Source organism: Tinamus guttatus, unplaced genomic scaffold (assembly GCF_059628265.1).
Source record: "Tinamus guttatus ecotype Peru unplaced genomic scaffold, ASM5962826v1 Tinamus_guttatus_pri_ptg000459l, whole genome shotgun sequence".
In the NCBI taxonomy this organism is placed as follows: domain Eukaryota; kingdom Metazoa; phylum Chordata; class Aves; order Tinamiformes; family Tinamidae; genus Tinamus; species Tinamus guttatus.
The window spans coordinates 9,566,661-9,589,281 of record NW_028288993.1 but is presented as its reverse complement, the minus strand read 5'-3'; the positions used below and the strand labels follow the sequence as shown (position 1 = coordinate 9,589,281).

Here is a 22,621-nt window from a genome sequence, read left to right as displayed (position 1 = left end):
CCATTTAGCTGAAAAATGATCCCCAAAGGTCTTTGGGTTTCTGTGCATGCTGAGGTTGGAGCAGTGCCTTGTGCTGTGTACATCTAGAGCTAGGTGGACACGAAGGGCTTGGAAAGACTTCTAGGGTTAGAAGGCCTTTTGTCTGGTTTGAGAGTAAACAGCAACACTGAGCTTATTCACTTAGTTACAGAGCGTGCATTCAGCTCTGAAAATGGCTGGAAAAGCACATGGCAGGCTCTCCCACAAGATGGAGTTTGGTATTGCAAATCCATACGGACGCTGCAGCACGGTCTAGGCGAGGCAGCCTGCCCATGGCACCATCACTGCGTTTGTGCCTCCTGTCTGAGCCCCGTAACCAGGCCGTGAAGCCGCGCGCCCCAAAAGCGGCAGAACTGTGCAACGCGCAGGCTGCAATGCGGACGCTGGGCTCTAATTTAATGCAGTCCTTAACATGGCTGACCGGCTCGCTGGAGCGCAGCGCACCCGCGCGTGGAGGAGCTCTCAGCGGCCGCGGTTTGGTTTTCCGCCCGCGTTATCTTCCCAACCGGCCGCGGGGCCAACACCAGCGCGTCCCTTCGCGGGGTGCAAAATGGAAGGCACCGCTGGAGATGCCGGGGATTGAACCCGGGGCCTCATACATGCAAAGCATGCGCTCTACCGCTGAGCTACATCCCCCTGCCCCGCGCCCCCTCCGCGGCCTGGCGCTACGTGAGGCCCGGCCGGGGGGCCATGGCGGACCCGCGAGGGGCCTGCGGGCGCCCTGGGGACACGGGGACGCGAGGCGGCTGCTCTGCGGCTCTGCTGGGGCAGGAGCTGCCCCGGCCGAGGCCTGTGCTCGGCCACAGCGCTCCCGCCGCCTTCCTGCTCCCCGCTATCCCGCAGCAGGGAGGGCTGCGGGGCCCCGGGCACAGGTGGCCACAAAGGACGGGTCTTCTCTAGGGGAAACCTGCCGGCCTGGCCGGCTTGTGGGGTGGGATTGTACAGTGCCCGTGCTGGGTATGGGGCAAGAGGTGCAGTGAAGGGGAGCTCCTGCCTTGGAATGACACAGAGCCGAAGCTGTGCTTTGTGCACAATAGCAGCAGGAAGAGAAGGGAAGGGTGGGAAAGAGAACGGCGGTGATACTGATACAAACCCCGTGCAGCCAGGCGGTTCTGGGGCCCGGATCCCGCTGCAAGCGCCAGAGGAGCAGGGCCCTGCAGTGCACAGAGGCATGTGCGAACCTCAGGGACCCTTGGACACACAAGGGCGTTCCTGTAGCCAAACCACAGAGGGTTTGTTTGTTTTTTCTCCCTCATAAATTAGAGGTTTTGGCCACAGCAACCAAAGCAGGAAAAAAAAAAGAAAAAAGGAATAAAAATTAATTATCCTCCCCGTCGGGGAATCGAACCCCGGTCTCCCGCGTGACAGGCGGGGATACTCACCACTATACTAACGAGGACGGACCCACAGTAATCGCCCCTGGAGGGCGGCCCCTAGGAGCGCCGCGCGGGTCCAGGGACACGGGGACCCGCCCGCCGGGAAGCGCCAACCGCAGCGTCACCGCGGGACGGACTCGGATCCCCGCTCGTCTGGGAATCAAAAAACCGTAGTCACCACGAGGGAAGAAAAAGCAAAAAGGAACCACCCCACTGCCGAAACCCGGGATCGAACCAGGGACCTTTAGATCTTCAGTCTAACGCTCTCCCAACTGAGCTATTTCGGCGGGCATGAAAACCTTTCTTGGCCCCAGCTACCACGGCCCGTACCACGGGCGCCCCCAAATGCGGCTGCGTTTGCCCGTTACCTGCTGCAGGAAAAACCTCCACAGACATTTCCTCAACTTTAACAACTTTGCGTCGGCGCAAAACACACAATTCTGCAGCATTTCAGCATCCAGCCTTGCTTGGCAGATCCGTGGGGACACGGGAGAGGAGCCAGCTCCTCACCCTGATGCCCCCTCAGGAACGCTCTGGGGCATCTTGAGCTTCCACAGGGATTCGTAGGTTGTCAGGGAACACTAATTCCTCAGCACTGGCTCCACTTCTCGCTTTAATTCTCCCCACAGCGAACCCCGGGGATTTGTGCTGGCCTCGGTGACACGCTGCCGCAGGGAGGCCGGCACAAAACGGAGGAAAACGGGCAAAACGCCGCGGCTCGGGGAAAATGGCGGCGCACCGCAAAAGACGCAGACCTCCCCGTCGGGGAATCGAACCCCGGTCTCCCGCGTGACAGGCGGGGATACTCACCACTATACTAACGAGGACGGGCTTGGGAAGATGTTGCGCCCGGTGCCGCCACAACCGTGCGGGGCGCCGCGCGCCAGAGCGGGAAAAGCCGGGAATGGCGGGAAGGGGAGGGAAAGGAGAAGGAAAGGGGAGGAAGGGGCGTCGGTCCCGGCCCCACGGCGGGACCGGCCGCGGCCCTGCGGGGCGGGTCGCGCGCGACACTGTCTGTGCGTGGCGCAGTGGTAGACCGTAGAGCGGGGATGTAGCTCAGTGGTAGAGCGCATGCTTTGCATGTATGAGGCCCCGGGTTCAATCCCCGGCATCTCCACTTTTTTTTTTTTTTTCCTTTCTTTCTCTCGTGGGAAAGGCTAAAGCTTTCTGTGGAGCAGCTCTCTTCTTCCACAGGGCTGCCCGATTATTATTTTGCAGTTTGTTAATTAGCGCGAGATTTCCCTCCTTCCACCTTTTCAGAGCGGCTCCAGAGCACCACAGCTCACAGAGCAGCACCCATAAACCACGGAAAAGCCCTGCACATCGGATCACAAGGATGAGGCCAGGGCTGGTAGAACCTGGCACATTTCAGATACTTTCCCTACAAAAATGACTGCCCAGCACCCCACACTCCTTGCTGTGCTTGCACTGCATGAGGAGCACCAGGCTTTGCAGTTCCTGTTCTGATTCTCTTCCCCTTTACAAGTCAATAGCATGGTTCCGAGACAAAATTTTCCCTGGAAAATCCACAGCAAAATCCTCTCAAATTGTTTTCCTGTGTGTATTTCCAGTCAAGAGAGGGAGCCCATGTGTCTGGGCACAGTCCCAAGGTGTTTGTCCTTCAGGAAATTCCTGGCCGAGGTCTGCCTTGGCTATAGTTTGGCACAGGAAGGCTGAGCAGTTTGTTCAGGCTCACATTCAAGGGCATAAAAATGACTGTCTGGACTGGTTCAGAGTTAAGCATCGTGCCAGGTCTGAACATCGCCTCACACTGTCCTTGGATGCTGCAGCTAACGTGGAATAATTCAGCACGATGCCGCAGGGCTCGCGAGCACGGCTCGCTGAGTCACCCCAGCGCCAACCCGAGGCACTGCACGAGCAGGCACCCAACTGCTTGGCCTCATCTTCCCTCGGCACTACAGGAGAACAGAAAATAGGGTCAAAGCTTCTCTGGGCAAAGCCCCTTCTGCCCTATAAACATGTATATCCATGGGTGCATATATCAGGGATCAGGCCTAGGCTCAGCTAAGAGTTACGGCCTTGTTTTAGAGGAGGCAGCTCTCTGCCTTTCTATGGGTGCACAATGACGGCCTCTGCCCCAGCTCTTTCACCTCTTAAGGCTTCTCTCTTCCCCCCTGGTTGTTTACTTCCTGGGAAGGCAACGTTCATGGATACTCTCCTCCAGTGACAAATTCCTACAGGGGGCAGCAGAAAGAGATCTGGGGCCAAAGGTTGAGCCAGGGTTTGGAGCTGCAGTTGTATGTGAGGAACAGTCTAGAAAGTTCTAGAATTTTGTTTATTACACTAGCCCACACAGAAAATATGTCTCCTGTGCAAACCAAGTACTCTGCATACACCGTGTAGCTCGACTAATATAGTCCAGAGAGAAACTTTAGTAATACATAATCAATAAAATAAAATGGATAAAATTATCCAAACATTTATATTACAAAATACCAGTGAAATAGCTGGTAAAGCTTCTGAGAATACAGAGGACTTCCCAAAAGAAACAGAGTAAAAACCAGTTCATTTCTAAAAAGGTATGTGCTAGCAGTTATTAGCAAGTCCACTTCTGTTCCATGGTATTTCCAAGCTCTCAAAGCACCTTGGAGAAGCAGGACACTTCACAGTGCTACAGGAGGCCACTTCTTGGCTAGATCAGCATGCATAACCTCAGGGATCCATTGGCAATAGGTAGTGAGCAAGTCTGCAGAGAAAAAGCCACATTTTCGTCACCACAACAGTGTCCGGCTTTAGATACCTTATAATTTGGTAGCCCGATATTGATAAAAAATGACTTTGACCTGACACGGAATTATTCCTGTATGCACTGACAGTATCATCTTAGAATCTACTCTCTTAAAACCCCAAGCCCAAACAATTTAACTTTTGACAGAATTTTTTTTTCTTTATATTTCTCAAATATAAAGAAATGCTGTTTGTTTTCTAAAGGATAGAAAGCTCCACAGCTCTTCACAAAGAGCCCAGCCTTTAGTGCTTGCTTCTAAGAAAATAATATGAAACAAAATAGATCATCTTTTTAACTACACTTCAAACTACCAACTGTGCTTGAGATATCTCAACCCGCCACTACCCCACTCTCCAAAATGACTAATAAGCAAGCAGGACACTCACATTTAGGATTTTTCTTCCATGCAGCCAGCAAAGCATCACGGTTATCACAATTTTCTGCAACGAGAGCCTGCAGGAGGGATTCTGTTCTGGGCTGAAGCCTAAGTAAGTCCAAAATAAAATGGTACAACAAAGCAACATTCATTAGCTCAAGGACAGCAAGGCCAAATACATCACAACTTTCAGCCTGTGCATGTCTTAATGGCTCTAATACTGCTAAGACAATAAATGCAGATGTGTAAAAACACATGACATTGGGATACAGGAACATGCGGCTAGCTTAAGAAAAGTTCATTAGAGGTCATTTATTACCCTACCTTTATTATTTTTTTTGCTAAAGAAAAATTTGCAGACAACTTATTGCTGATGGCATGAAGAGGCAGTGAGAAACTAGCTCACACTGAGAAACAGAACTACACAAAAGAGCAGAAAATAAAGCCAGAAAGAATCCATAGGTCTCTGGTTCAGCTCTTAAATGACTAAGAAAGGGAAACCCTTTGTAAATGTAGTGTAATGTTTGTGCCTGTTACATTTAACAAAGTCTTTCAAATTCTTCTACCTACCAGCTCCACAAAAACTCACAGAAAACTAACAAAAAAGGCTTATTAAGGTAAACAAGAGAGTGCAGCACTGCAAAGACATGAAAAGCAATAGTTGACTTCTTTTGAGGGTCACAGTTTTTAAATGTCATCAAAAGCATCAGGAAAAAAAAGGCAAATATCCTTGGTAACCTATTTTTTTAGTACAATTGGCTCAATTCAATAAAACATTAGAAAAACAGTTACTTAAATATGTGAGCAATTTATCTGTACAGATCAGCTCACAGAGGTCAGTGTGACCAGCAGGCTGCATGTGTGCTCCCACACTTGTCCTTCAACTAGGCCAGTTCTCCTGAGACAGAATTTTTCTTGCTAAGGAAATTGATTTTCCTCTTTCCACAGCTACAACCTAGATCATTATCTAGAACACCCTCCCCAGGATTGAACTTTTTTATTTTAAGGCAGGTAAAAACATTAATTGGAGAGAAAAAGAAGTAAGTTTGTTGTTAACCACTTACTTGGACCACGTCTTCAGCATTATGACAGGACTGGACAGCAGACACCGGCTATAAGAGGCCAACTTTTCAACAACCTGGAAGATTTGTTAGATCAAGTACATAATGAACAAGGTAAATTAATTGTCCTGTGGAAATAAACATTAATGAACACAGACTCCTATAGGTTTCAGTTCCATAGTCCCTATTATGCTATCTCTTTCTCTCATCTAGACACACAAAGGCGGCAGCCACCAGGTTCACCTCTAGAAGCTGGGCTAAAAACATATTTAATGTCAAGGAAGTTGGAATATCCTTACCTTTCCTTCCAGCAGGAACCTGGCAAAGTGTTTATAGCGATCAATACCTTCTGGATAATCAACTTCCACAGCAGGGAGCGGCCAGCTAACTCGATCTGGAAAGAAAGATCACACTGGGTTTCCTAAATGATCAAAGAGGAGGATAATTTTCCATGTGAGGTGTGACAATAAGGTGCTAAGACAACTGGAAAAGTTACTGTCGTCACCCAGACAGCCTTGATCCTTCATAACAGTGGGAAGACATGGACATAAAACAGCCAGGCCAATGGGAAGATGCTGGTATTTAAACCCTGTGAAACCCATGAAGCTACTCGAACCACTGTTAAGTCCTTGGAACAGTCCAAGCTGAGATAACCCTTTTGGTGTTCTTAACAGTATTGTTAAATAGCACTACCAGGTCTAACGAGCATCTTTTACATAAAATTACCGAGCACGGTGTTTCAAGAAACTTACAGAAAACACTTGGCCTGTGGCATCGAATTCTGCCTGTTTCAGGGCAGTAAGATGGAGGAGGATTTTCCAGGGGTTTCCCAAAGTGGCAGTAAGGCGGCAACAGAACAGGAATCCACTCAGGTTCAACAGCAGACACACCTTAGGAAAGAAAAACATGCTGCAAAATGAAGTCTTGCTGACAAGAGCCAGGCACGAGCCGACGGTTCTATGAGTAAAGCACGCACACAGGCTCTTATCACCCACAAAGGTTTATTTATGGGCTATTTTAAAGTCAGCTGCATGGATTTTAATTTCTTTTGCTTGTGCCAGTGGTTAAAGCGCAGTTACTGCTGACTGGGCTAGTGCAGAGAAGCTGTTTCAGAAATACAGCTTCCAGTCTATTTTACTAGGGGAAAAGGGAGGAATACATTTGGTCCAGTTTTCTTAGGTTAAAATCTAGGAATTAAAGGATCAAAATATCTGTATATGTCTGTAGAGTGAGTATAGCCCAATGAAGTGTTACCTTTCATGTATAATTTTGTAGTCTCAACAATTTCTTGATAGACCACAAACTCTGGGAGTTGTTTGAAGAGGATCGAACTTGGATGGATAAACACAGGGTCATCTAGGAGAGCAGTCTTTGAAGAGAGCAAGGAATTCAAGCAGAGTAAGACAAGTTACTGACAATCCAATTCCTTTACTGCATCAAATTTCACTCTCTCCTAGATTGTTTGTATTGTTTCCATAAGTGACAGAAGTTTTAATAACACCACCCTTTCCTGCTTCACTTTCTCTCTGGAATCAGGAAGAGCATTGCAAGATGCACTAACTGCATTTCCTAGCTCCTCCCTACATGAGGGCTGGGAAACTGCAACATAGGAAACTTAAATTCTGTGTAGAGAAGTCGGAGAAAGCCATGAAACGCTGCCCCAGTACTGAATCCACACAGAAATCCAGGCTTTGCACAGGAGTGTTCCCCTGAGACATAGACATGAGGGAAAGGGAATTTGGTCAAATCAAGCTGCTTACCTTGTAAGCGTTTTTCCATTTGTCATCCAGGAGTTCCTCTGCTTGAACCCGTCGGGCTACGTGATCCCCTAGCCCTGCCAACACAATCTGTCTCAAGTAGGTTGCTTGGGCTTCCGTTGGGGGCTTCATTTTTGGATCAATGTATAGTACAGCATCAGAGCAGATTGAGTTAACTAAGGAGGGTAAAAATCAATAAATATATTTATTGATTTTACACTCAATAGAAAGGAAACTTCAACTGTCCAGTTGATTTGCTACCCCCCAGAAGGCAGACAAAACCAGCAGTTCCTGCCCAAATCCACAGAGTTCTACCTGCTGTTGTCAGCTGCCCCCGCAAGCGTCTGATTTCCAACATAGCTTTGTATCGCAGCCCATTTTCTTCACAGAACTTAGGAGTGCACCCTGCATATTCACAGGCCCCCACTGCTCCTGCAAGTGAACAATCAGGTGGACAAGATAAAAAGTCAGTTTATCAGTTTTCCTAGCACAATATTAAGCTGTGGGACAACACTGTCACTGGCCCACATGGACATATCATGGTTCCCATTCAGGGGATTTTGCATCCCCTGCATTCAGGGGTTTTTGTTAGCGTGGGACATGTGGAGGCTGCCTGGTGCACAGTCCAGAAAATATTCCACTAGACTTAGCCCTACAGCAGGAAGATGACTTTGGTTATGTAAAGCCAATAGCTCAGGGTCACAGGAATAACAAAATGGAAAATAACAGTACAGGGAATCGCTCACTGTCATACCCAACATCACCATGAGGTCTCCTAGCTTTTGCAGCTGCCCTTGCCCAGCCCAGATCTTTTGCATCTGTAAGAGCCTTGCTTTCTTCCCCTTCAGCTTTGCTGTCTCTTCCTCACTTACTGCTGGCCTGAAAGAAATACGAAACAGCACACATCAGTATCGTGCCTACATGCAGACTGATCTCAAAGCAAGAGGGACCAGGAGTCAGCACCGCCTCGTCGCTGTGCTGCGACAGGGCCATGTGTCCTATAAACAGGACCTCAGGCTGCTTTACTCACCTGTCATACTCCTCAAAGAGCTCCCGGACAGTCATTGCAGACACGATGGTGATGGTGTAAGGCAGGCAGTCATGCTGCCTACTCAGTGCCAGCATCTTTGCATAACGTGGGGCTACAGGAAAAGTGGCCATTATTCTGCCCAAAGGACTAATAGGGCAACTCAGCTTCGCTGTCTGCTGCTCCTTCAGCCTGGAGAGGAGAAAAGGCATGAAGTTAATCCTGCCTTAATACAAGTTTGGGTTTCTGGTTTGGGCAGCTTAATTTATTTGCTTTTGATGTAAACTCTGGTTTTGTTACATGCAGGCCCGAATGCCTAGATGCTTCTCTTGCATGCAACTACCTGCCCTACACAGGGCACTTCTAGCATTGCCTTCCCCTGCCTGATCCTTGGGCTGTGCCAGTGGCTACAAAAGCCCATAGACTCTCCCGTGCTGCAGAACCAGCAACTTTCTGCTTCCTGACAGAGGCACAGCTGCTAAACAGCATCTTCTAACTCCTCAGACCAGCACACAACAGAACACCATGGCACTTCTGGAGTAAGTGGTTTTTCTGTACAGAGCTGTAGTGAAAAGTGCAATAATAGCTGCACCCTAATAGCTCTGACAGAGGCATATTCCAGAACTGAAAACACACTGAGGCTCCAAACAGGGCAATAAACACAGGTGAACTAAAAGCTGTTATAATGATGCCAGTTTATACATAAAGGTACATTCTGAAAAGTGGAAGATGCAATGGAAATGGGAAAGCTGCGCTCACTGCCTTGGTAACTGGTGCTTTATCACTGAGAGTGTATTTGTGGAAGACACTGTTACCTTCCTGTCATTGGGGGCTCCTTCAAGGCACCCAGGGCTATCAGCAATTCCTCAGCTGCTGCAAGTGCTTCTGCCGGCGGCGGCGTTGGGAAGGGGAAGTTGATTACCTACAGACATGAAGATAAAATGCCTGTCAGTGCTGAAGAGCAGAGTCCGAGGGCAGTAAGAACTCCATGCAACATAAACCTCCCCTTTCATTATGTTCACCAAAGGAAAACACTTAGGAAGTTTTCCAGGGACAGCAGGAAAGGAAACATAATGGGAGGAAACAAAACAATTAGGGAAACAGGAACAGCAGTGTTACTCTTAACTGCCACTGCCTGGGTCAGGCTGTTCTTCAATATTTCGTTCTCTGGACGGTTCAGCAACCCCTATTTTGTCAGGGCAAGGACTACTATTCCTCATGCAGTTCTGGGACTTGGAGAGAAGCCTGTGAAGTTAAAACGCATATGCAAACAGCTTAGGCCCTCCTCCCCCTGCCCCTATGAACTATGAGACTGTTATTTTGGTGATATTTAATTAGCAAGAAACCTGATGAAAAAGCTCTGTTATCTGAGCCAAAAGAGAGGAAGTTGCAAAGTCTATTAAGATCTGATGCAACTTCTGCAATTTATTCTGCAGAATCATAATCAAGTCCCAGGTCCTCATTTCTAAATGAAGACACAGTCTCAAGCAGTGAAGATAAAGGACAAATTCATGTTTGTTTCTGGTTCTTACGGACAAGCATTTTAATGAGTGCAGCACCACAAAAAAACAGTTTTAAAGTTCACCTTTTCTATATTCAACGCCTTCATTTGCAGGATCAAGTCCTCTACTGGTCGCTTTGTTATTTCTGGAGCAGAAAATTTTTCAAAATCCATGAACACTGCTGAAGAATATAACCTAGTGGAATAAAAGCAAGGCTTAGAAACTTTAAAATATATCCTAACTCAATAGATATGCATCAAAAATTGGTAAGAAAAAAAAGGCAGCAGTGGGATAGTAACAATCCAGTAACAATGCAACTGTTTGCATGCTTCAGGCATATTCACTACCTTATGGACAAAACAAAATAAAAAAAAAAAAGACAGCTGATCTGACCATTAACATAAGGGCCTGAAACAAGGAAAAGGCTGCTGCAAAGCCTAACTATCAAACCTACATCATCTGTGACAGTGCATGTTCAGCTTCATCTCTCCAATTCGGATGAAGAACAGACAAGAGGAAATTGTTTTAAGTAGCACTGCACTAGTGCTTTGTGAAAGGGGAACAGCAGGACAACTAAAGGCAGCAGAACAAGAGAAACTATCAAATTCAAGGGACACTGGTTGGGCTTTTGTTTTCCTAACCCTCGCCAGGGCAAGTACCTAACCTGTAACAGTGCCCTGGTTCAGTCCGGCCAGCCCGACCTGCCCGCTGGTTAGCTGAGGCTTGAGACGTCCAGGTGACTCGGAAAGAAGAAACCCCAGTAATTTTGTCGTAGAAACGTTTCTTGACCTTTCCACAGTCAACCACATATTTGATGCCAGGGATGGTAAGCGACGTTTCAGCCACATTGGTGGCTACAACACAGAGTCTGGTTCCAGGAGGAGGAGGCCTGAATACCTACAGCAAACGATTGGTGACATGTAATGCATGGTCAGTAAATGAAGAGAGACACTCAGTTTATACGAGAAACAGAGAGATTACAATGTGTACAGTACAGCAAGTGAAATAAAACTAAGTCAAAGACTTACACTTTTGGCCCCAGCCCTGAAGCTCTCTATCCATTTCTGTTAATCCCTCAGAGAAACAAGCAGGGCACATGCAGACCCCAAACAGTCTAGATGCCAATGGCTAGTCACACCTAGACACACTGCTGTCACCTCTGAAGTCCCAAGAGGGAGTATAAGAATTTGCAAGTGTTGTTGGATAGTAGTAGGATCCTGTCTGGCCCCACAGCTATAAGTAAATTTAACAAGCTATAGGACTGCAGCTTTTCATGTCTTCCAGCTTGCTGAACTGTCACATTAGGGACAACGCAGCCCAAGCCAGACCTGATCCCATCTCAATTTGCCCATTGGCCCATTCAAGTATGCCCACCAAATTTAAGATGTAAATTTTAACCCACCAAACACACATGGCTTAACACACAACACAGCTACACATGAATAAAGGTCACCTATTCTTGTGACAACAAATATTTACCTTTGCTTGTTTCTCTGGTGCTAGTAAAGAATAGAGAGGGAGCACGTAGAGCGGAAGGGAAGAATCTGGTTTCTCATCTGTAAAGAAAAAAAAACACAAGATTTTGATACACACAGTGAGTCAGCTTCCAAAGCTCAGCCACAGTGCTGAGCCACTGACTCAGCCTCATTTAGAAGTCGCACCAAAGTATTGGTATAAAGCTGAAAATGGAAAACCTTAACAGCTTCTCCACTACACAGGTTTGACATGCTATCATACCAGCTTAGCAAAAGCCAGCTAATTTGTATCACACGCTTCACATGGGACTGTAGATGGGCAATTCTATTTCTTAAGTGCCAAACCTTCTCCTGAGTCTGCATCTCCTAAATCAAGATCAAGATCAGATCCTGCCATGTCATCATCAGTTTCTGCATCCCTGTCTTCATCTCCTTCGTCCACTGGTATGACAGAGTAATTGTCCAGATCGATTTTGGGAAGTGACTGAAAGACAGGAGAGGGAGAAAACAAAACAAAACAAAACCACAAAGCATTAGGCCTTTCCAAGCACAGTGTTATCCCTTACATAACTGACAAGATCAACAATTCCCATTGCTTTAAAATCAAAACTGAGTGCTTATTCCAAACTTTTGTTGACAGGAAGGTCATTAAGTGATTTCATTTATACTTTAAGACTGAGATGCTAATTCAACTGTGCTAACTGTGAGAGTTAGGGGGGAAAAAAACTGAGTAAATAATAATAAAAAAAAAACCTTCTGTGCAGAGCCTTTTTTTTTTTTTTTCTCCAAACGGGGACTCTTCCCCATAACTGTCCTTTACTCAAGCTACCAAGATCTGATGCCAGCAGACAGTTTATCCGTAGCATCATGAATTCCTGCTAACAAATTTCACGCAGGACTTGGTCAGAAACAACACTGCTCTCGTTCATAGACACATCAGTCCCAGTTTTGGATAACAAGTGATGAGATGAGAGCAGTCCTGGAGCCAGCAAGTCTAGAACCACTTCCATTAAAGTTTTATTGGTCAGTACTTAATTGAAATCAATCTCCTGCCTATAATATCCAGGGACACATTTTATAATGCTCATAATGGAGTATTTGTCAGTGTAGATAAACATGTTCCCTCTGAACGCTGGAGAATTCCACCAAAGAAAGGACCTATTGGAAAACATTTTATTTTTCCCTACCAGAAAACTTGAAAGAAAAACGAGTATTTTCATCTTGGACAAAAAGCAGATGAAAATATTCTTGGAGGTTAAGAATAAACCATAGGTTTTATATCATTTAATTATGCTTTGCCCAAGTCAGGATGACTCTGGCCTACACACATCCCTGAAAGGATATATTCCCTCAAGGAGAACTATATAGGACACAAGGCACAACTAGAACAGAGTTTGGAGAGAAACGCAGCTACTCAGGACTACTGCTTTGCCTGCTCCTTCCTGTCTCTTGGTGAAATTCTAGCCATCACACATTACCATAGCTTTCTTCTTCCTCCTGGATTTCTTAAATTTTCTGATTTCTTCCACTGATTCTTCTTTGTCATCATTTCCTATAGAAATATGAAGCAGAATTACTATTAGCTCAGCTGCCCTCCTCTACAGTGAGTGTGGAAGCCTGGCCATACTCTTCATGTGGGATCCACACAATCTTGCCTGTGATTTAAGAAGTGTCACAGTATAAAAGCAGCAGATGGTCATGTTGAGGACATGGGTGTCCCAGAAGTTTAACATTAAGGTTCACTTTATGAATCACACAATAGCTGAGGATTGACAGCGATACACACAAACACATCTTGAGGTTTAGGAGAGGATTAGCTGGGCATATCAGAATTGAATCTAAAGCCACTTGGGAAATTCAACTATCCTCAAAGCAAATAACCTCCAAGCAGCAGCAGTCCTTCCACTTGTAACTCAGCCAATACAATGGCTGAACAAATGCAGTGAATGCCAGGGAATTAGAAGATATTGTAGGGGTGTATATATACATATAAATATATATAAAGCATTTACCCTGAACTCAAATTAGCACAAACTGAACAAAATCATCTATCTTGCACCTTTGTCCATTCCTGGATTTTGAGGTTTCTTTAGGTGCAAAGCAAAGCTCACTTCTTGGTGAAATAAATTCCAACTTTAACAATCCTTTATTCTGTAGCATTACCTGCAATGTTATTCTTTTTGAAAGGAAAAGCTTTCCTCAGCCTTCTACAGAGTGAGTGAACTTCAGCCTGTCCTGTCAAAAACACCAAAATCCCACCTGCAAGAGAAGAGACAACTCTAAACCTCAGTGTAGTTATCTCACCTTGGAAAGTTTCAGAACTCATTCTTGGTAAGACACATATTGCAATGTAACAAGGAGAAACAAGAAACATACTAACATAACAATGACTTAAGTAAAGGTTAATTTTCACAACAGATATCTTCCAGTTAAAAGCAGGTAATGTATCATTATGTTCCAATGTCTTGTTAGAAAGAGAGAGAAAAAAAAAAGAACAAGAACAAACTCGGAAGGTTTGAGCCATGTTAAGTGTAAAGAGGTTTCCAGCAGTGATCCTACCTGAGGGCAGCATTCGATGGATTTTACACACTTTTCTGAAGCACTCCCCACTATAGTCATCTAGGGGGGTTTTCTTGTTGAAGTGAATAGTCACAGGGTATTGCCTTGCATCTACCTAGACAGGAAACAACAATAAACAGAGAATGTTGTATAACCCAGCACAATCAGTTCTTGTTCTCCCACAAAAGCTGCAAACTCATCTCAGTGTTCTCTTCAGGTCTTATTTTTGGGAACCTACACAACACTGGCCCCACACAAGTCAGTTTTGTCCATTCAGAACACCTAGAAACCAAACTTCTCCTTCAGATCATCTCCTCAGTTTGAGGCTTTCTAGTTCTCCCAAGCTGTAATTTCCAGTCTTTCAAGATAACCCATTTCCTGTCAGGTAAACCATGCCTGACAAAAATGGAAAGAAAAACACCCCAAGAAACAACAAACTAAACAAAATAGGTAAATAGCTAATAAATAGCTAAATAGCTAATAAATTGATAACTGTCTCAGCACCAACTGGAAAGGTTAGAGTGTCCGCATTTTATAAAGAATGTTCTCACAGTATTTCAGCCATTACAACTGACACGGATCCCAGCAAGAGGGATGATACCTGAATAACAGGAGGTACCACAGAAAACAGCCTCTTGTTCTCAGTGAAGTCTTCCACACGAAGGGTGGCTGACATGACGATGAGCTTCAGTGGTAGCCCTTTCTGCAGGGACACAAACGTGCTGTGTTATTCTGTGCCTGAATCCTCATGCTACCACTGACTTGCCTGTAAACCACTGAACTCTCTCATCTCCGTGTGAACACACACGCATATCCATAAGTAAAACAGGTACCAAGAACTGTTGCATAGTCCACCAACCCTATTTCCAGGATCTGTCAGGACTGAACACTTCAAGGTGTCTGCCAGGATCCCAGGAAATGTCTTATCCTCATCACTGTTACTAGCTGGCTTATTTCAGCACAGCACTAAGCATCTCACTTCATAGTAAATTTCTAACGTAAAAGTCTTGTGGCACTATGAGTCTGGAAATGAAATGGATATTAACTGGAAAATGATCTCTTGGTACTGATATGTGCTATTTTTACCCTCTTGTAGATCCTGTGCTGATTGTATCACAAGGGAAAAACAAGCGTGCATTATCTGTGCCACTGCTTTTTACTGCTTTTCGTCACATTCCCACTGACTCCCACAGCACAGAGGCCCTGTTCCTCCTCACACAAAGTCTTTTCATGTCCCGCCCCAGTACGTCCACTTATAGCACTGAGAACACTGCCAGGCTGTGCAGTTATTTTTGCTTCTCTTACCTTTTCACGAAGAGGCACAATGCGAGACAAGAGGCCTATCAGGATATCCGTGTACATACTTCTTTCATGGGCTTCATCAATAATAACTACTTTGTACTTTGAAAGCAGAAAGTCCTGAGAAGAAAGAGAGAGAAGATCAGTGATTTCAGCACATGAGCTCTCATCTAAGGTCTCATCCTCACTAAAGCAGTGAGGAGCTAAGAGATACGGATATAATCCTACACGAAACAAGCAGCCTATAACCAAGCTGAATCCCAAATTGCACATGAAGCGCCCTACTTCTGAAGATGCTCTTCCTTGTTCTTGTTTTATAGAGCAAGAAAACCCAACATTTAGGGTTATAATCCTTGGGCAGGATTATAAAGGGTTAACATGAAATACAGTTAAAACGCAGAAACTGGTTTTGCTTTGAAAGGCTGGTAGAAAATCCATGCAAACTGACTGGTATTTCCTTCTAGCTACACAAATAATTTACATCATTGAGGACAGCAACTTACCTTCTGAATTTCTTTCAGCAGCACACCATCGGTCATGAACTTGATTTGTGTTTCATCTGACACATTTCCTTCATATCGTATTTGATATGAAACAACTCTGTAAGGAAATATCAACATAACCACAAGAAAAGCATGGGGAGAATCATAAAACTCGTGTTCATACCAGGAAGCGGCCTTTAACCTAATTAAATCAGAGCTTGACATCAGCACAAGCAAAATCATCAACTCCCCAGAGCCTAAAATGCACAAAAGTAGAGGAATTTCACTCTGAATTACATCACTATTGTGGTACACTCTCTCATGGAGACACAAATTTGGATTGTTCCCAACATACCATCTTTGCAAAGCACTCTCTAACTTACAACCATTAGGAGCACCAAGTCCGTGGGGGGCTCTTCCCACGGAAAACCCAAAGGGATTATAAATAAGCTCCCTACAGTTCTTTGCAGGAGACAGAACAGCCAGTAAGTAAATCTCCATTGCTAACACATACACAGCTCATCTCAGTGTTATATTCCCAGCAAGGTCCCAGCTTTATCATCTCCATGCTCCTCACCTGTGCGACAAATTCATTTCTTTAGCAACTCGCTGGGACATGGATACAGCAGCCACACGCCGAGGCTCTGTGATCCCAATAGCACCACTGGAACTAGGAAAGAGAAGTGGAGAGAAGGTTATTTTAGAGAGAAGCATGTAGAAAAGATAACAACATGATTTCTGCATAATAGCTCTGAAGACAATATTGATCGCTTAGAAGCGTTTTCAATTAAAGTTAAAAGGAAAACAGAGGAAGCTTTGGATTAACCCTTATACCCATTGGTATCACAATCTATGTATCAGTGATTTTTTCCTCCCCAAATTCTTTTTTAGTTTCATTTTTTTCCTGAACACTACCCCTCTGGGCAGCCTTCTGACAGTTTCGTTCATTTCAGACGAAACTCAGGCTGGGGTCACGGCAGCACAGGAGGTAAATGGACCTTATTACAGCCCACAAGAATCTTATGTCCTGCCTAACCTTGTCAATATAAGCAACAGCACCAAGCTAGCCATGCTGTTATTAAGAGTGAAATGTGCATATTTTCTTGCAAAGGTGAAATAAACCTCTGTAAGCAGAGGTGATCTCTATATGCTATGGGCAGCCAATACTGTCCCTCTGCAAAGAGCAGAGCAACAACTTTAAAGAAAACTTTCCCCATCAAGATCTTAAAACATTACTTATGTGAATAAACTTTTGCAGTCACAACATAAATTTATTTACTTCAGATTTTTTTTTTTTTATAATTCCACTCCACTCCCTTTACATAGAGGGAAGCAAGTTTGGTTCAGTCACTTCAGAACAAAATCGGAATTGGCTGAGCTAGCTTGAGTTTTCATAATCATGTTTACTGCGTATAAGAGAAGACTCCTACCTGGCATAGCCAGCTTCATACAGAAACTGAGGTACCTGCGTGGTTTTACCGCTTCCTGTTTCTCCACATATCACCACGACGGGATTCTCGTTAATGGCTTCCATGACAGATTGCTCTTCAGCAAGAATTGGAAGCTTTAGCCTTGCTTCCTAGATAAAGGACACATTTTACTTGCCCTGTTTTGTCTCCACTCCTTTTCCACTCTTCACCAAGACTGTAATCAGTCTTAGTTTATAAAATCCCTGAACAGGAATCCTGCAAGCTCTATGGCTTGAAAAGGTCCAAACTAGCTAATATCCCACTGCCATGTTCAAGAACCAGACATAGGAAAACAACTTGTCAGAAAACACCTGTCAAAGTCTACACTTTAATTTTTTAAATTCTAGAGTTTCACAAGTCTATTAACAAGGTACTTCAAATAAAAACCTATTTCAAAACTCTGCCTTGTTCGCTCAAACATGAGCAGAGATTTTCCTCCTTCTAAATACTACTCTGCCTACATCAAATGGAGTAAAGCTACCCTGACTAATACATTGCGTAACGGAGAACAAAAAGCAACTTCACAAGACTTTTGGTGAAAAACTGCTAATTGATTATACATTTAAAGCTAAATACTTACGACATTAAGCAAAACCAATTTTCTTTCTGCACAAGCTTAAAGCTCACACTTGTGCAGGCATAATTTGCCAGAACCAGTGCTATAAAAGCACATTAGTGCAGTGCCAGGAGTATTGGTAATGGATGCAAGACAATGCTGTAGTGTCTGCGGTGAATTAATTTCACAGAAGATACTGTAATTTCCATTCCCCTTGATGGGCTTTTTACTGTTAACAGAGCCTCACCTGAATCTCAGGAGTCCTGTCCACAGGAATGAAAACTGCAGGCTTGCAAGAGGGTTTGTTGGATGCTGTCTGACAAACTGTTGCACTAGGAACAGCCGGCTGGGGATTTGCTGTCTCCTCAATGCCTTCCTCTGATTTTTCAGCTGTATTCAGATCACCGCCTGAAACCTTTTCAATTTCTTCTTTCTGCTCTTCCTTCTCCTCTTCAGAGCTACTTGATTCTTCCTCGGGCTCCGATTCTGAATCTGAGCTGTGCCTTCTCTTATTTGCCCCACTGATGCTCCTGATCTTCTCAGGTGCAATGGTCCCTGGCTCCTGCACCATCCTAGAACAAAACATCAACACATACATTCTCCAGGCCAGACACTTCTCACACACGTAAGTCAAATCAGTAAAAGTCACCGCCTGAGCCTAAATCTGGCTTTTATTCAATTGGATAAGCCGTTTGTGTTTGAAACAATCATGATTCAAGCAGAAGGCTGGACCTGATAACCTACAGAGGATCAACCAACCAATACTCCTGCAGTGCTACTGCCCCCAACTTTGGTCAGGTGTAGACTTCCCTGCAGATAAACTATCACGTATTCAAGCAGTTGAGTACAGTAACTGCTTCCCTGCTAAATTAAGAAAGAGAAATTCCCTTCTTCTACTAGAAACAAGAGAGTTGCAAGAGTAGGTTCTGTACAGTGACTACAAAAATCAAAACAAATCCATTTCTCCCCTAGCAACATGTATTCTTATCTAAGCATGCTCTATGTTGATATCTATTCATTTCTTAAAAACCCATATTTGTAGTTTAATTTATTCCGACTTCTGTCCATGTGAAACTCTGGGTGATCTAGTTGATTACAGACTGTAGTCAGTCAACGTTTTCCAATTTTGGAAAAAAAAAAAAAGGTAAATATTTTAAATATTTATTTCACTAATTGCCTAGCTTTAGCAGAATCTATTATTAGCGTTTGCACATATAATTGTTATTCATCTTACACATCCTTAGGGTCACGTTACTTTAAACATATTGCCAGGTGAAAGTGGAAAATATTTAAATCAATCCATTTTGAAGAATATGTATGCAGTAAGAATATGGAAAAAAACGTGCCCGTTTCAAAACCACTACAGTTCACCCAGGAGGCTCTTTCAAAGCAGTGCTTTACCTTTTGGTCTGATACATTCGCTCCCCAATGCCCAGCTTAGAAGTGGTGTACAGAAGCTTCATCTCTGCCTCGGAAGCCTGGACTTCACTGAGTTTGCTCAGCAACTCAGCTTGCTATGTGGGAAAAACAACCAAAATCAGGATTTATACTTTATGAGCAAATAATTTTGTATCAAGAGTAGCCCTTGAGCTTTACAGATGAATTTGTCAGCTATCGGTGTGGGGGTTTAAAGATATAATAGAAGCATTGGGAGCAGCACGCAGTTAAAAGTCCACTAAGTGCAGTATTTTGCAGCAGGGCCACACTTCTCATACACTCTACTAGATTTTAAAATATGGGGTTATTTACTTTGCTAGTGAGGTATTTTGTGTAAACAGTGTCCACAACAGCAGTGGAATGAACTTCTCATCACATTTTTCCTAATCCTGTATCATTTCTTTTATATTGTAAAAAAAGAGTTAACATGTTGAGACAAAAATAAAAGTATATAAAGGCATACACCATTTTATCACTAACACACTGCATCAGCAACAATGAATCTTCTTCCTATGAATTATTCTTAAAGAGAAGAAAATGACATCTTGCCAAGATCAAAGACAGAACAAATCGGGCCCAGAAATAGTGAGTTCTGACAGCCTGATGTGGGGTCAGGGTGAAGGGAATTTTATTTCACCCCTGGAAGTTACACTGAAGGCACCATGTGTGGCCTCATGCTTTTGCCAGAGCATGCAGAAAATACCTGGTTGTAACACAAACTTCTAAGCTTCGGCTCGAACGTGTCCTGGAGATGCCCCAGAGCTCACGTTCACACCAGCAGCCTACGAGGGACACCCCGCTCAGAGCTGCGCCGCAAGGGAAACCTCAGCACTGCCCATTAGCATCAGCTTCTTATGCACACCGATAGTATTAAATTTATTTAATCGTGGCAGAAGTCACATGGCTGGAGTTTCACTGCTGAGAAACAACATACCTGCTTTTTCTTTTCTTTCTGCTCTAAAACTTTCTGCAGGTTTTTCTTCTGTTTCTTGCTTAAGGGCTTTTTTGGCTGTTGAGAAACACTTGATACTTTTTTCTTCTTTGCTTTTTTTGAAGGCAAGACCAGGGCGTTACATCCATCAACTCCTTTCAGCGTTGCTTCATCTGAAAGCATTTGTTTGATTATTTACCTGTGCCAGGGAGGTTGCCTATTTTCAGCATATTGCTCAATGGGCTTATTGCAAACCTGACTCGATTTAGCTCAGTTTTAGACTGAGATTTAAACTCAGTTTTAAACCAGCCAAAACAAACCCCAGGTTTCTGATAAGGCCTGGAAAGGAATATGAAATCAAGGTCTCAGCACAACTGTGTTTTTCCTGGAGTTAGGTAACACTTATTGGGCCTTTTTTCAGATCCCCCTGAAAGTGAAGGGCAACTAGAGCAGGAGGGACTGGGTGCCTTGGCATGACCCATGGTCTCTTGCCACCCCCATAAATATTTAAATTACACTAACAGAAATTTATATTAGAAAGGTTTAAATAGTAAGCAGAGGATTAAAAATAATTTAAAAAAGCCATATGAATAAAATAAAGTTTAAGAAAATAAGAACATAATTCGCATTAACTTAAAAACTGTTCAGGAAGTGAGTTAAAATAACTAATTAATAAAATATTTTAAACTGTGTACTAAAACGGTTATTAATAGCAAAAGAACGTGACACATTAGTTTTAAATAACTGAATAACCATTGTAATAAACCTAAATGAAGTATCACTAAAATAACATGGCAAAGGTTCAGGAGCGCTCTGGCAGCTCTACTTTAACGATAAACATTGGCAGTAACGGAGAGAGCGGCCGCGAAGGGGGCGGCCCACGGCCCGCCGGTAACGGTCCCGCCGCACCTCCCAGCTCCAGCGGCGGCGGCTCCGGCTCGGCGGCGGGCGGCGGCGCGGAGCCCCGCGGCTGTCGCGCCTTCCAGTTGTGCCTGCGGCGCGCCCGGCCCATGGCGGCAGCCGCCGGTTCTGGTTCTAGTTCTGATTCTGATTCTGGTCCCGGTCCCCACGTGCGGCTCCCGGCGGCGCCTCAGCGCAGGCGCACGCGGAGTCTCGCGAGAAGGAGGCGGCGCGGGATGGCGGCCCCGCCTCGCGGGTCCTGTCGCCGCCGGAGCCTCGTGAGGGGCCGCGGCCGCCGCATGTTTGGTTCCCTCCGTACCTCGAGAACCCAGCGCCCTCCGCCGCGCTCCTCAGCTCCGCGGCCGCCGAGTGTTTCGTTCCCTCCGTACCCCGAGGACCCAGCGACCTCCGCCGCGCTCCTCAGCCCCGCGCTGGGAGATGTCGCTGCGGCCGCCGTCCCTCAGGCGGGCCCGTGTTGGCGCCCAAAGTAACGGTCGCGGCGCCGTGAGGCGGCTGTGGCGGCCGCGCCGGCTCCCTCCCGGCCCAGCGAGGCTTCCCCACAGCGAGGCAGCTCTCAGGGCAGAGGCTCAGGAAACGTTTATTTTAAGCTTTGTCACAACACGGTCGACTCGTGAAACTGGTCTACAAATGCCTAACTACATCGTACAGTGATGGGGTGGCCGCATAAGTAATAAATAAAGGCATGTGGAGCTCTGTAAAAAATAAGTTGGATATATTTGTAACTACTTAACAATATTATCGGTAGAATCTAATGTTTCCCTAAGGATCATAGGTCAAAAGTATACATAGACCATTTCTTCAGACCAAGTTATTTTTACAGAAACACAACAGTTGTACAAACTTAAACACTATTAATCTTGAAATCTGATGTACAAAACAGAATGTGAAATCACTAACATCAGTGCTGATAACGAGTGCTACCATAGCAAATATAATTTCTGATTAAAAAGAATATTTTTATGTGCTAATTGTCATCACAGTTCAATGGAATTATCCAAAAGTTTAAAATGCATGCAGATACAATAAAATCTTTTATTTTCCAACTCCAACAAAGAGAACTTAACGGTCATTTACGTCGTTAGCTGCCAAATACAGATCAGTATGTGAGGCAAATCACACTTAAAAACTTCTACACCATCAAAGAGATAAGATTTATACTGGTCTATTTTCCACATTAACTATGCAACAAGTCTTTAAAAGCAAATCACAATTTGAAGGACGCACTATTAAGTACAGCATTGAATTACATCAGATTTTACACATTGTACTCTGATACCCAATATCACTTTTAAAAGCATTATTACATTCTTAATACAACAGATCAGTTACCTATACAGGTGAGGTGTGCACTTTCAGAGAAAACTGCTACAAATGTAAGTTGTTTTGCAAAAATGTCAATGCAAAAATGTCAATATACTGAGAATACATTGTCCTACAGTGGCTTCAAATATCAGGTCTTAAAGCATGAAGCTAAAAACACTTAAGACCTTACTGGAATTTCTGGTATCGGACAGTTTGAAGTCCTTCTTGAGCAGTTACATGTCAACCAGTGCATTGAGGTGACACTTCCAAGTAGCTGCTGGGAATGGGCTGGTAGATGGGAAG

The 22,621-nt window shown here is 44.6% G+C and overlaps 1 protein-coding gene and 5 non-coding genes across 6 annotated transcripts; 1 reads left to right on the top strand and 5 right to left on the bottom strand.

Moving 5' to 3' along the window:
* Positions 1-603: 603 nt before the first annotated feature.
* On the bottom strand, positions 604-675 carry TRNAA-UGC (transfer RNA alanine (anticodon UGC)). Its single transcript has one exon. It is a non-coding gene; the product is annotated as a tRNA-Ala (tRNA).
* Positions 676-1,366: 691 nt separating this feature from the next.
* Positions 1,367-1,438, bottom strand: TRNAD-GUC (transfer RNA aspartic acid (anticodon GUC)). Its single transcript has one exon. It is a non-coding gene; the product is annotated as a tRNA-Asp (tRNA).
* Positions 1,439-1,629: 191 nt separating this feature from the next.
* TRNAF-GAA (transfer RNA phenylalanine (anticodon GAA)) lies at positions 1,630-1,702 on the bottom strand. Its single transcript has one exon. It is a non-coding gene; the product is annotated as a tRNA-Phe (tRNA).
* A 468-nt stretch (positions 1,703-2,170) lies between these two features.
* TRNAD-GUC (transfer RNA aspartic acid (anticodon GUC)) lies at positions 2,171-2,242 on the bottom strand. The gene has a single exon. It is a non-coding gene; the product is annotated as a tRNA-Asp (tRNA).
* A 218-nt stretch (positions 2,243-2,460) lies between these two features.
* Positions 2,461-2,532, top strand: TRNAA-UGC (transfer RNA alanine (anticodon UGC)). The gene has a single exon. It is a non-coding gene; the product is annotated as a tRNA-Ala (tRNA).
* A 1,300-nt stretch (positions 2,533-3,832) lies between these two features.
* DHX37 (DEAH-box helicase 37) lies at positions 3,833-21,107 on the bottom strand. The gene is made up of 27 exons (XM_088532502.1): positions 21,005-21,107; positions 20,099-20,268; positions 19,129-19,241; positions 17,975-18,299; positions 17,133-17,281; positions 16,280-16,372; positions 15,724-15,820; positions 15,227-15,340; positions 14,523-14,624; positions 13,922-14,036; positions 13,526-13,621; positions 12,841-12,914; positions 11,708-11,846; positions 11,367-11,443; positions 10,552-10,784; positions 9,971-10,082; positions 9,201-9,307; positions 8,389-8,577; positions 8,113-8,237; positions 7,674-7,790; positions 7,362-7,534; positions 6,856-6,970; positions 6,354-6,491; positions 5,901-5,995; positions 5,605-5,678; positions 4,551-4,648; positions 3,833-4,122 (listed from the first exon to the last, which is right to left on the bottom strand). Exons 1-27 carry the CDS (start codon positions 21,105-21,107, stop codon positions 4,040-4,042), a joined length of 3,426 nt encoding a protein of 1,141 aa, XP_088388628.1. The 3' UTR covers positions 3,833-4,039.
* Between the last annotated feature and the right edge of the window lie 1,514 nt (positions 21,108-22,621).

Coding starts and splice junctions, on each gene's coding strand:
- DHX37 (XM_088532502.1), bottom strand. CDS start 21,107: ATGGGCCGGGCGCGCCGCAGGCACAACTGGAAGGCGCGACAGCCGCGG. Junction 19,242..20,098: donor AGAAAGAAAAGAAAAAGCAG/GTATGTTGTTTC, acceptor TTTCCCACATAG/CAAGCTGAGTTGCTGAGCAA. Junction 4,123..4,550: donor ATGGAAGAAAAATCCTAAAT/GTGAGTGTCCTG, acceptor TTTTCTCTGCAG/ACTTGCTCACTACCTATTGC.